Source organism: Maniola jurtina, chromosome 21 (genome assembly GCF_905333055.1).
Source record: "Maniola jurtina chromosome 21, ilManJurt1.1, whole genome shotgun sequence".
In the NCBI taxonomy this organism is placed as follows: domain Eukaryota; kingdom Metazoa; phylum Arthropoda; class Insecta; order Lepidoptera; family Nymphalidae; genus Maniola; species Maniola jurtina.
This window is the reverse complement of record NC_060049.1, coordinates 6,402,282-6,415,401: the sequence shown is the minus strand read 5'-3', so window position 1 is coordinate 6,415,401 and position 13,120 is coordinate 6,402,282. Positions and strand designations below refer to the sequence as shown.

At 40.3% G+C, this 13,120-nt stretch overlaps 1 protein-coding gene across 4 annotated transcripts in view; it reads right to left on the bottom strand.

The window, feature by feature from the left end:
- The window catches only part of LOC123876243 (multidrug resistance protein homolog 49-like), a 30,822-nt gene that overhangs the window by 13,893 nt on the left and 3,809 nt on the right, over positions 1 to 13,120 (bottom strand). For 3 of the 4 annotated variants that reach the window (XM_045922432.1, XM_045922433.1, XM_045922434.1), the window contains exons 2-8: positions 6,738 to 6,911; positions 5,288 to 5,311; positions 3,388 to 3,433; positions 2,527 to 2,720; positions 1,957 to 2,101; positions 1,013 to 1,113; positions 443 to 614 (exon numbers count right to left, since the gene is read on the bottom strand). In XM_045922432.1, the coding sequence (XP_045778388.1) occupies positions 443 to 614; positions 1,013 to 1,113; positions 1,957 to 2,101; positions 2,527 to 2,720; positions 3,388 to 3,433; positions 5,288 to 5,311; positions 6,738 to 6,895 (840 nt within the window). In that variant the 5' untranslated portion in view covers positions 6,896 to 6,911. The remainder of the gene's footprint in view (positions 1 to 442; positions 615 to 1,012; positions 1,114 to 1,956; positions 2,102 to 2,526; positions 2,721 to 3,387; positions 3,434 to 5,287; positions 5,312 to 6,737; positions 6,912 to 13,120) is intronic. The other variant, XM_045922435.1, reaches the window with a different exon arrangement.

Genomic DNA, 13,120 nt, shown 5'->3' with positions numbered 1-13,120 from the left:
GATGAATAATTAATGTATCAGTGGCCGAATCACCAGCGATCGACTGTTCAAAACTCAGACAAAGAATCAAAATGGACTCGACATCAAAATAATAATACATTGTCAGAACAAGCTAAGTTTATGGAAAAGCTCTGTAGCTAAGTGATAAAGACATAAACAATTTTTTTTCTTTGTCATAGTTTAGCTTTTTTTGTTGGGCACAGTTGTTATCTGTGCCCAACAAGCCTCTGTGTTAGTAATTTATTACGAGTTTTTATTTAGTTAGTTTTCTGTTTTAATTTTAGTTTTGAAGATTAACTGCACATGTACTACGCAGTCGGTATGAAGGTTCTATAACCTAACCACGCCCAAACTGCATTATCTGTTGTAGTCCAAGTTCTGACCATCTGCCTTGAGCCTTAGAATTTATATACAAGTTTCACCTTTACGTCTAAGACCATACCTTTGCCACAATAGCAGTAGTAGCTATAATGATGGGTGCACACGACAGGATGACCAGCGTCAGCTCCCAGCCGTACGCAAACGATATGATCACAGCCGTCACGAAGGACATCACCAGATACACGAACATTGGCACTTTCTCGCCGATACCTTCGCGGTATTTCTCCACGTCACTGCAAAGAAGGAAGAACAGAACGACAATAAATCTTATGCTACCTACCTATAAATTTTTAACCCCCGACCCAAAAAGAGGGGTGTTATAAGTTTGACGTGTGTATCTGTGTATCTGTCTGTGGCATCGTAGCTCCTAAACTAATGAACCTATTTTAATTTGGTTTTTCTTGTTTGAAAGGTGGCTCGATTGAGTGTTCTTAGCTATAATCCAAGAAAATCCGGTTCACCCGTTTGAAAGTTATCAGCTCTTTTCTAGTTACTGTAACCTTCACTTGTCGGGGGTGTTATAAATTTTTAATTTACACTTGTATACCTCTACGCATCACTCTTTGATGCTTAGTTAGCTTAACTCTTGACAAGGCGTGTACAGACTAGATGTTATGAAATGGGCACTTACTCTGAAACCTTCGTCGCGAAATTCATAGATGTATTCAGGTCATACCACGTGATATCTTGACGTAGCACGGCTTCTAAGAATCTTTTTTTTACTCTATCAATCTGAAAATATAAGAAAAACATCATCTGAATATATAAAAACAAACGGTGACTGACTGACTGACTGACTGATCAATCAACGCACATCTCAAACAACTGAAATTTGGCATGGTGGCAGCTATAATGAATTTTCAAAAATCCTTTTCGAGCGGATGTCTCAAAAAGATTTTTTGAAAATTCAACCCCTAAGGGTGTGAAATAGTGGTTGGAATCAGCGTAGCCCGCGCGGACCAGTCGCAAGTATGAGATATTATATGATCAAATGAACTTGCAAAGTGAAGTTCGATCCATATTATATGAGTACGCTTCATTCGAAGATAATTATACCTATGAAGGATGTACCTTCAATATAAATATTGCTTCGTTCTTGTGGCTAGCTTATACGGCTGAAAGGATTATGAGATTTCGTTTAGTGTGAGGAAAACATCGTGAGGAAATCTGTGGAATAAGATCTCAAAGGGGTGTGAAGTCTGCCAATCCGTACTATGGACTATAGCCCAAACCCTTCTCATTCTGAGGAGTTCCATGCTCATTGTTGGCGATGGGTTGAGGATAGTGATGAACCAGATTATTATCACCGACAGTCTTCTGTACAGGGAGGTCGATGAAAGACTGACGCACGTGCTCCTAGAGTGCACAGAACGCCATTTGCGATCCCCAACCTCACTTCATGAAGTGCTCGACAATCTGGGCGGTCTGCTCGGCTTCTGGAACGAGCTTGGATGGCTGGCGTGAAGGCGTTGGCGGGAAGGGGCAAAGCACGCTCAACAGACGGAAACGTTTAAGTGTCGAAACCAGACCAGAGAGAAGAAGGAAAGAAAGAAAAAGAAACCACATCATGCTCACCTGTCTAAGCGCAGCGTAGTTGAACAAGTCCACACTGATCGCCGACACAATGAACTGCAGTACGGAGAACACGGTGCATCCTATGCCGAAAGCCTGCGAGTCCTCATACAACGCCCGACGGTTCTCTTCGCGGCTCGCGTTTGTACTGCACATAAAGAAAATACTTGTGAATTGTATAGATATTAGATATAGACTATCAGACCTGCTGGCAAGTTATGATCCAGCCTAAAATGGAGCATATTGACCTAGAATATGCCTATTCACTCTTGACTTGAAGGTTACCATATTAAAAGTGGAGGAGAAAACTGATGCCGGAAGGGCGTTCCATATCCTAGCGGTTCAAATTAGAAACGAGGAGACATATCGTTTCGTAAGTGGTCGCTGAGAGAGGCGAAGATGATGCCCGCGAACAATAGGATAAACTCCCATGGCTTTGCGAACCTGAACTGCATTGGACCTTTCTGTATTGCTCAGATAGACAGACAAACCAGTGATCATATAACGCTGTGATTGGTTTTTTTTTCAGACGTAAGGGGTCCTATAAATATATAAATAAGCTACAAAACTCACAGTATCCTGCCGCCGCCGAACCACTCGATTGTTAGGGTCGGTGTAGACGTGCCGTTCATCACCGTGCGGTCGATCAGCAGCGACGTGAACTCGCCGTAGATGATGACGCCCACCGGCACGAACAGCCCGCTGAGGGTGGCGAAGATGATGCCCGCGAACAACAGAATGAACTCCCATGGCTTTGCGAACCTGAACTGTATTGGGCCATTTTAGAAAAAATCCATAGATAATAAAAATACAAGTTGAAACTAGCTGTTAAGCCCGTAACTTCGCGTGGCTTTAGGTTTTAAAAATCCTGTGAGAAATCTTTGATTTACCGAGATGAAAAGCAGCCTATGTTCCATTCTCTAGGTCTAATAACCTATGCAAAAAATCACGTCGATCCATTGCTCCGTTGCGACGTGATTGAAGGACGAACTAATAAATAAACACACATACGCATTATTTTATTACATGGGTACTGGGCAGTGATGCGTAATTGTCATGTTCACTTTTTCACGGCTCAATAGCTGAACCGATCTTGATGAATGACACACAGATATGAGATAGCTCGCATCATGGAGCTATAGAAAGGATACTTTTATGTCTGAAAGAACTTAACGACACACGGACGAAGTCGGGGGCATTAGCTAGTTTATAAAAAAGTATTATAGTGCCCGGCAAACAACTTGGACCTGAAAGAAATTTGGCGTAGTGGGAGAAAGTTGGCGAATCCGGGAAGCGAAAGTCGACATATCAACCAATCGCGTGCACTCGCGCCGACTGATCAACCAATCGCGTGTACCCGCCATTCGCCAGCCAATCGCGTCAATGCTCAAGTTGTTTGCCGTGCACTGTATATTAGTTTTTTTGCATACTTACAAGCCTAAACCAAGAAACCGCTGGTGCTTGACTATTGGGATCCGATCTGGAAAAACAAAAAATCTTTTCGTAACTATCGTACCTATTACTTTTAAGCAACAGTTGATGAAGTGGCTTCTATATTATTTGGTGTAATTAAAGGTTGAAACAGAACGCACGACACCAACGCAGCCGAGGGTGACAACGTTGGTTCTAAAGGCTGAAACAAACTATAGGACGCGGTAGACGGACGCAGCTGACAGCCGCGACTAAATGCGCTCGGAGTTTGGACGTCCGAGCCGCAAGCCGCATCGCAGACATAGAAGTCTTTGTGCGAAGAAGCAAATGCCTGTGCAACATGCACCTGTCAGTCGCGGCTTATGGACTCGTCCCATAGTTCGTTTCACAAAACGCACTGCAATATTTGCTTTGGACTTCGTCTGCGATGGCGTTTGCTGGCGCGCGTGCTGTGCTTGTTTGGAGTGTTTTTTTTTTTGTTAAGAGTGGCTGGTTTTTGTGTTAGTTGGTGTTTTTTGGTGGTGGAACTGACTGGGAAGCGCTCTAAAGGGGCGCCGCGCGTATGTCGGCGGGCGCCGGCGCAGACGGAGTCCATACTTGTATAAATTCAATAACTTGAAAATATCACAAACTTGACATTGGCTAATCAGAGTAAAGCCAGATTTAAAGAAAAAAAAAAATTTTTTTGCTTTGCACCAATACAAGTATTTTTGAGAAAAACTTGACTAATAAATAAGTGGTTTTTGAAATGACCGATTCAATTCCTTCATTTATAAATTATTTGTATACGCGTATATGAATATATTTAGTAGTGCAATTCCCATCGCGCGTTGTGTTATGGCTAAATCATTCTATGATCGATATGGAAACTGGAAAGCGCAAGCTTGCGTCTAAGCTGATTCATACCGTTTGGATCGTTCCATATCCAAGGGAAAAGCTAAAAAAATATCCTCGGTCTGCTGCAGAAACCATTTCATTATTTAATACTGGATAGAAGCGGGTGTTACTCAGTGAAAGTTAACAATACGCAAGAAACAACAATTTGACTGGCTATAATAATCTGCAATAACCAATCAGCAAGCAATAGGCAATAGGCATGACATAACCACACCATCTCAGATAAAGTATAGTGATACTTCATGCCTTTGTGAAAAGATACGTAGGTAAAAATAAACAAAATCTGACAGAAAAAATTCGTTTCAACTTTATTTTGTTTACAGTAGAACCAAACAAGTGTAAATTAAAAATTTATAACACCCCCGACAAGTGAAGGTACAGTAACTAGAAAAGAGCTGATAACTTTCAAACGGCTGAACCGATTTTCTTGGATTATAGCAAAAACACTCTCGATCAGCCACCTTTCAAACAAAAACAAACTAAATTAAAATAGGTTCATTAGTTTAGGAGCTACGATGCCACAGACAGATACACAGATACACACGTCAAACTTATAACACCCCTCTTTTAAAATAAAAGATTATATCTATAAAGGGGGTTAAAAATGACAAATAGGTTCGCCCGACTGTTTAGTTAAGCGGATATTTTCGCGAACATTTTTTGACGACTACCCGTAAGCTCATCTTGTAAAGATAACCATCTAATAGGTAAGTAATGAAGACCTAGGTCACCTAGGTGTGGTGGTGCATATTGCTTGGTTTTCCTGGATATGTAGGTATCAAGTAGGTACTCCTGGATACGAAGCATAGGGCATTGATCTGCTTTTAATATATTATAAGCTAATCAATTTTGTTGTTCCTTGAATATCTAATTTATCATTATTTTCTAACTTAATTCGTTTGGAAGCTAAAACTATAATTCTTTCAGAGAATTTCGGAGGAGCTTAGGTTTCTAAATCACCATTCCTAAATCGTGCACGAAAGTCAAAACTGATCTAAATACATACTCGTAGATAGTGCCACGTCTTTCCCTGTGGAAGAGTACTTCATATTTAGTCCTGTCAGCTTAAATTAAAGCTCTACTTCCTAGGATAGCAATGCGATAATATTTTATAGTAGCCGCTACGTGACAGCACTGTTACAGAGAGATTTAAAAAAAAAATATTTTAATAGACTAGTGAAAAGAAAAGAGGACGACCATTAGAAAAGGTGGATGCATTGCGTGAAAGAGGATATGCGTATAAAAGGGGTAGATGATAAGTTGATGGATGACAGAAGAGAGTGGAAGAGGAAGACATGTTGTGCCGACCCCACGTAGCATGGGATAAGGGCTGGAAGAAGAAGAAGATTTTAATAGACTAGTGCTTGGTTGAAGACCTTGAGGATGCCTTGCGGTTTGCTGCTTTTTTTGACACCGACATTATGATGTCAAAAAACCACCCCCTGTGAACACACCCCCTGTGATTCAACCACCATTGACTTAAGGTATTTGAATTTCTAATACTTGGAATAATAGCAAACGGTTCTGCTATCCTCAGTAAATTTTACCGGCTTTAAGACAGTTTCATGATTGGACATATTTATATCTAAGATAATATTAAAAATTGTATTGGGGGTTTCTTTCTTGGCATTCTTCCAAGTAAAAACAGTCTTTTACGTGAGTTGCGGAACGTGCAACTTGTTCACTTAGCTGCCGTAGTTCTTTGGTTACGTAACTTTGTAGTATCATCATGACGATGGCTTAATCCATACTGATATTATAAATGCGAAAGTGTGTCTGTCTGTCTGTCTGCTATCTTTTCACGGCCCAACAGCTTATAAGCGATTCTGACGGGTACAGGGTTAGCTTATATCCCGGGGACGGACATAGGCTACTTTTTATCGTGGAAAATCGAAGAGTTTCCCCGGGATTCCCAAAAACCTATCCGCTTAACCGATTTTTATGTTTGGTACCGAGGTAGCTTGCGTCCCTGTAATTGACATAGGCAACTTTTTATCCCGGAAAATCAAACAGTTCCCACGGGATCTTAAAAAACCTAAATCCACGCGGACGAAGTCGCGGGCATCCTCTAGTTCACTATAAAGCTAGAAAAAAATTATCGGACGCGGCTGACCACCGCAACTTATACGTATCTGCAGGGCGATTCAGAACACTTCGATTCGGTAAGTTACCGAACGGATACCGAACGAACGAACGATAACTTACCGAATCGAAGTGTTCTGAATCGCCCAGCTGGACTATGTAAACTATCAGACGTAAGTCGCGGAAGTAACCTTCAGCGCAAGAAATATATCGCAGGCCACGTTCCATGTGGAGTGCTCTGAAGAGCTGTTTGATCGTATTCCACTCTCCTTTTTCTACAACCGCACCGCACGCCACCGCAAGCAATTTCACCCTCACCGACAACTCCACCTCTTTTGCTGGACGTTTCAGTCTTGAGTTAACAATTTACTCACGCTGTTTCCTCCTTGTAGGCTTTCTCTGCAAGATAAGCGGAGTGCTGAGCGAGCGAGCCGATCGTAAGCGAGTTCTGGCGAAAGCTCAGCGCCAACGCCGGCCGCTGATGGTCCCTACTGAACCTTTGAACGCTCCTCACGGACTCATTGCGTTTCATTCTTGGGTTAACCGCTCTGAAACCAAAAATATTACGTTATCACTGTGAGTTAATTCACTTACCTATTTTGGTCTCATCAGGATTATTTGTACAAATTATTCCTGATAAGAATTAGCTAAATATTTGCATGCTTTTGAAGTAGATTATGAAGGTCGCTACTTAGTTATAGTTTTGAACTCAACAACTGATATTCAGCAAATAAATAAATATTTTATTTCATTTCATTACAGTTCTAGTGGTTCGCGTGGTATCCCATAAATATAATTCTCGTATGATAGGTTTTACTATATGTTATTCATATATATATGTGGTTCCGTTTTTCCTTTTGAGGTACTGAACCCCAAAAACCGATAGACCTTGGGGCCTCTAGCTGCTAGAACATCGCACCGGAAACTTAGATATGTACCGGAAAGCGCAGCGTTGGAACTTGGAAGATCGTAATACTTACCATTTCAATACAGCCACACAGAATTTTAATATCTTTAGATAAAACATTAACATAATGTTCATTTGATTTTTATCTAAAAACAAAACGAATCACATACTTAATAATTTAATAAATAAATTAAACACGACAATTTTAACGCCACATTAACATATTTTGACATTGTTTCGACTTATTTACCTATGTATCCTTGACATTTCATTATTAATGTCATTTAACTATTTACTTAATAAGTAAACTTTTTTCTGAGTTCTAGTTCTTGCATGAGTATGCTTCTTAGGGTTCCGTACTCAGGGTAAATCCCGCTGTCGTCTCCCGCGTTAGCGCGCACTAGCTAGTTAGCGCAGGGGTTGTTCGGGTCCTTCTACGAGGAAGTAATGGCGCAGAAGGAGGCGGCGGAGCGCATGAGAGAAGATGATTTGAGGTCTCCGCGTCGTAGGAGGGTCGGACGTAGGCACCTACGACCGCCGCCTACCCCCTTGAGAAGAGCTGAGCGATGGACACGGGGAGCCTATCGCGCGAAAAAAAACCAGTCCTCGAGTCGGGAGGCGCATGTTGGTGTTCGTGGTGTGCCTCCGACGGTGTGTTTATATTGGTCCCCTGTGGAGAGTCCTTAGCCGGCGCCGCTGGCTAGGTTGCGCGAACGTGTTTGGCCCCGTAGCCTGGCCATCAGGCGATGGCCTCCGTGCCTCCCCGGGTGCTGTGGTATCCATGAGTATTTCCTCACGAGAAAAAAAGGGGTTGTTCGGGTGCGCGAGGCGTCCCCACCCCCTACCCCGTTTGCTATCTCAACATGTCGCGTGCTAAACTTACTCGTCAGCTGTATTGAGTCTATTAAACTAGATAGTGTTAACAGGGCTCTCTCCGTCACTCGTTTCATACAATCGTAGTTCCAATTTCATTTGAATATTAAGCAAGCAAAGTCCATGAAATTTTGCAGACATATTCTAGAAACTAATAACTGTGTCTGTGGTGTTTTAGATTTTTCAAAAAATATGTAGTTTTAAAATTACAGGGGCTCAAAGATTTGTATGAAATTTTTTAAGACCGCGTAACTTTGAAACCGAATATTTTAACAGAAATCTGGAAAACCACAGACATAGATATTAATTTCTAGAATATGTCTGCAAAATTTCATGGACTTTGGTTGCTTAATATTCAAATGAAATTGGAACTACGATTGTATCAAACGAGTGACGTAGAGAGCCCTCTTAAGAGCAGTGCAAGTTAAGAAAGACTACTTAGCATACCTGTTGTCAATTTTAATAATTGAGATGACCTTTCCCATGCAAAAATAACTCTAAAGAACTGTTTAAGTAAGGATACATTTACAAGAGTACGAGAGAATCGATTGATACAAAACTCGCATCACTGCATTGCGACGCAGTGCAGCAAAGTGGGTTCTGGTAGGTCCTACTGTCATCACACTAATATTATAAAAGCGAAAGTTTGTATGTGTGTGTGTGTGTGTGTGTGTGTGTGTGTGTGTGTGTGTGTGTGTGTGTGTGTGTGTGTGTGTGTGTGTGTGTGTGTGTGTATGTTTGTTACTCCTTCACGCAAAAACTACTGGACGGATTTGGCTGAAATTTGGAATGGAGATAGATAATATCCTGGATTAGCACATAGGCTACTTTTTATCCCGGAAAATCAAAGAGTTCCCACGGGATTTCGAAAAACCTAAATCCACGCGGGCGAAGTCGCGGGCATCGGCTAGTGTTGACTAAAGTGCAGTAGCAATAGGGCAATACCAAATACTTCCTTGGTTAGTACCTACCACAGTTGAACGCAGCGTTAGCACAGAATAATACAAGTGTAAATTAATTTCTAACACCCCCGACAAGTGAAGGTTACAGTAACTAGAAAAGAGCTGATAACTTTCAAACGTCTGTACCGATAAGAACACTCTCGATCAAGCCACCTTTCAAACAAAAGAAACTAAATTAAAATCGGTTCATTCGTTTTTAAGCGCTATGATGCCATAGACAGATACACAGATACACAGACACACAGATACATAGATACACAGATACACACGTCAAACTTATAACACCCCTCTTTTTGGGTAGGGGGTTAAAAACTAGAAAAGAGCTGATAACTTTCAAACGGCTGAACCGATTTTCTTCGATTAGCTAACACTCTCGATCAAGCCACCTTTCAAACAAAAAAACTAAATTAAAATCGGTTCATTAGTTTAGGAGCTACGATGCCACAGACAGATACACAGATACACACGTCAAACTTATAACATCCCTCTTTTTGGGTCGGGGGTTAAAAATCGGTCACCGTCATCGACGGACGTGGGCGGACCGCCTAAGAGGTAGAAGACTGACGAAGCGATTCTTTTGAAGAGTAGGTACAAATGACTTCAAAAGAAGTAAAAAGTGAAGTGTGCATCGCTTAGGCGTTAGAAGTGGGACATTATAATAGAAAGCTTGGAGCCTAGGGAGGCTAGATTTACCATTATGAACAGACTATTGAGGACTAGCTGACGCCTGCGACTTCGTCCGCGTGGATTTAGGTTTTTCAATATCCCGTTGGAACTCTTTGATATTCCGGGATATAAAGTAGCTTATGTGTTAATCCAGGGCATAATCTATCTTCATTCCGAATTTCAGCCAAATCCGTTATGTAGTTTTTGCGTGAAACAGTAACAAACATACACACATACATACACACAAACTTTCGCCTTTATAATATTGTAGTGTGAAGTGTGAATGAGATGTTATTGATACTAGCCGGCACCCTAACGTGCTCTCCGTAGCACCGTAAGGGCGAAATTCGGACCTCCAAATTCGGTTACCCATCCAGTTACCAACTTCGGTCACCGTTTCTTATCAATCGCATTCGATTGATATGCGTTGTCACAACTACTCGTAGATACCACACGTTCCACAATCGGAAAGTTACGCCGGCTAATATAAAAAACGTTGACCTAAATTAGTAACTGGATGGGTAACCGACCATAACCGACACTTAACACCCATATTCTGAATTTAGACTTTTATTATCTCCGTGCCTCGAAAATCTCATTAAACTGACCATTGATCTCTTCTTGGTGGTCCAAATCCAATGTGGAATGGCATATTATTGTAAATTGAGTATGTACTTGAAAAGAGCAACCGCCGAGTTTCTTGCTGGTTCTTCTCGGTAGGAACGGCGTTCCGAACCAGTGGTAGATTTTTTGACGATTTAAAAGCCACTTGTAAAAGTTTAATTGAATAAAAACATTTTGAATTTGAATTTGATTTTGAATTTGAATACCAATAATATAGCTTATATAATATATACCCTACAGGCAAGCCTTGGGTATGTCTATATATTTAGGTATAGGTAGGTACCAAGGCTTTGTCGGAAAACACGTGACGTCACAATGTTGTATAATTACAAAATCGACAAGAATAGGTACCTATGTACCTACTAGCAACTCTGAGGCTGCCGTCTGCACGTGCTTATAAATTGATTACCAAAGAAATAAAACGTGACGAATTTCGAAATGAACTTTTAATTTTACTCAAGTTTTAGGTTAAAAACTTCCAGATTTACTTTTTTAACCCCCGACCCAAAAAGAAGGGTGTTATAATTTGGACGTGCGTATCTGTGTGTCTGTGTATCTGTTTGTGGCATCGTAGCTCCTAAGCTAATGAACCGATTTTAATTTAGTTTTTTGTTGTTTAAAAGTTGACTTGATCGAGAGTGTTCTTAGCTATAATCGAAGAAAATGGGTTCAGCCGTTTGAAAGTTATCAGCTCTTTTCTAGTTACTGTAACCTTCACTTGTCGGGGGTGTTATAAATTTTTAATTTACACTTGTTGTTTGGCTGAAGTGAATTTGAAGTGAGATTCGTTAGATAGGTAGGAACTACAGGTGATAAGTACCTACTTATTAGAAATGATTACACTCGTTGAAATTAATCCATATTTATACTTATTATAAATAAACTATGTAGTTGATACCCGCGAACTCTACGTGGATTTAGGTTTTTGGAAATTCAGTGGAAACTGATTTTCCGGGGTAAAAATAGCCTATGCCACTCTATAGGTCTCTATCTTTCATCCCTCTGATGGCCATAGGTTACTTTTAGCCCGGAAAATACACATTAACTTCATCACCTAGTAGTTAGTCACCATCATGATGAACCCATCGCCGGCTCACTACTGAGAACTGGTCTCCTCTCAGAATGAGAAGGGTTCAAGCCATAGAAGTGACTAGTTAGTACATCAGTACGTGTATTACGTTGAAAAAGCCCGTTACGTCACAGGAAACGAAAAACTTACATAACACAATAACGTCAATGAAAATTCCGCACCTGCCTACTATGCGTTACAATTAAGAAGTAAGATACAGCGCCGAAGAAATAGTGATCAAATTCGCTCGCCCCATATAATAATAGCAAAGACACTGGCAGAAACATTTGGCTTGTTACAATATGATTATAACAAGTCCTATGCACTTTTGGCTGGCCCTTGATCTAAATTAATTTTGTTAACCGAAAATAAAACTGTCTACCGTCTGGCGATCTCATAATAATATCTAAGCAGTTTGTATAAAGAACTTGTTACAGTTAAAAAATATTAACTGGTTATCAGAAGGCAGTACACGGACCTAAGGTACCTACTTATATGCCGTTCCGTAGCCATGCTAGTTGCTAAAAAAAACCGGCCAAGTGCGAGTCAGACTCGCGCACTGAGGGTTCCGTACTCGGGTATTTAATCAACATTTTGCATGATAAATCAAAAACTATTATACATAAAAATAAATAAAAATCTGTTTTAGAATTTACAAGTAAATCCCTTTCATATTATACCCCACTTGGTATAGTCATCTTATTTAATAAATTTAAACACATTTTAATTTTTTTTTAAGATGTAACCGTAAATTCACGGTTTTCGGATTTATTCCCTTACTTGTGCTATAACCTACCTACCTGCCAAAATTCATGATTCTAGATCAACGGGAAGTCCCCTATAGGTTTTCTTGACAGACACGACGGACAGACAGACAGACAGACACCAAAGTGATCCTATAAGGGTTCCGTTTTTCCTTTTGAGGTACGGAACCCTAAAAACTGACATACCCCTTCCAGCCCGCTTCCATCTTAGACTGCAGCATCACTTACCATCAGGTGAGATTGCAGTCAAGGGCTAACTTGTATCTGAATAAAAATTAAAGAACTCGCTGGAAATACTTTGTTTTATATCATGTATTGTAATCTATACTAATATTATAAAGAGGAAACCTTTGTATTTTTGTATGTTTGTATTGAATAGGCTCAAAAACTACTGGACCGATTTCAAAATTTCTTTTACCATTACTTAGAGGGATTCTTCCGAATCCGTATAGGCTATATTTTATCCCGGAAAATAGAAAAATAAATGTCCACCCGTGCGAAGCCGGGGCGGGTCGCTAGTATTATAATAAGGTGAAATTGTTAGTGATGTGATTTTGTGGTCTGGTACTTACTTACGATGAATAGATAAAACTCAAGCTTTTTTTACAAAACTGGAATACTTAGTGCCTTTGACTGATAAGGATTCTATCCATGAGTGGCATTTCTATTTTCTATACTTCAAATATTTACCGAGTCAGCACAAGTACCTAGTAGAAGTCATATGTACGCGTAGACGGATAAACACTTATCTTTACTAAATTGTAGATAATTGTACTTCTTAAAATGTATGTTTATTTGTTTTTCGCACAAGCATTAAATCAATCTTTTTTAGGGTTCCGTACCAAAAAAGGAAAAACGGAACCCTTATAGGATCACTTTGTTGTCTGTCTGT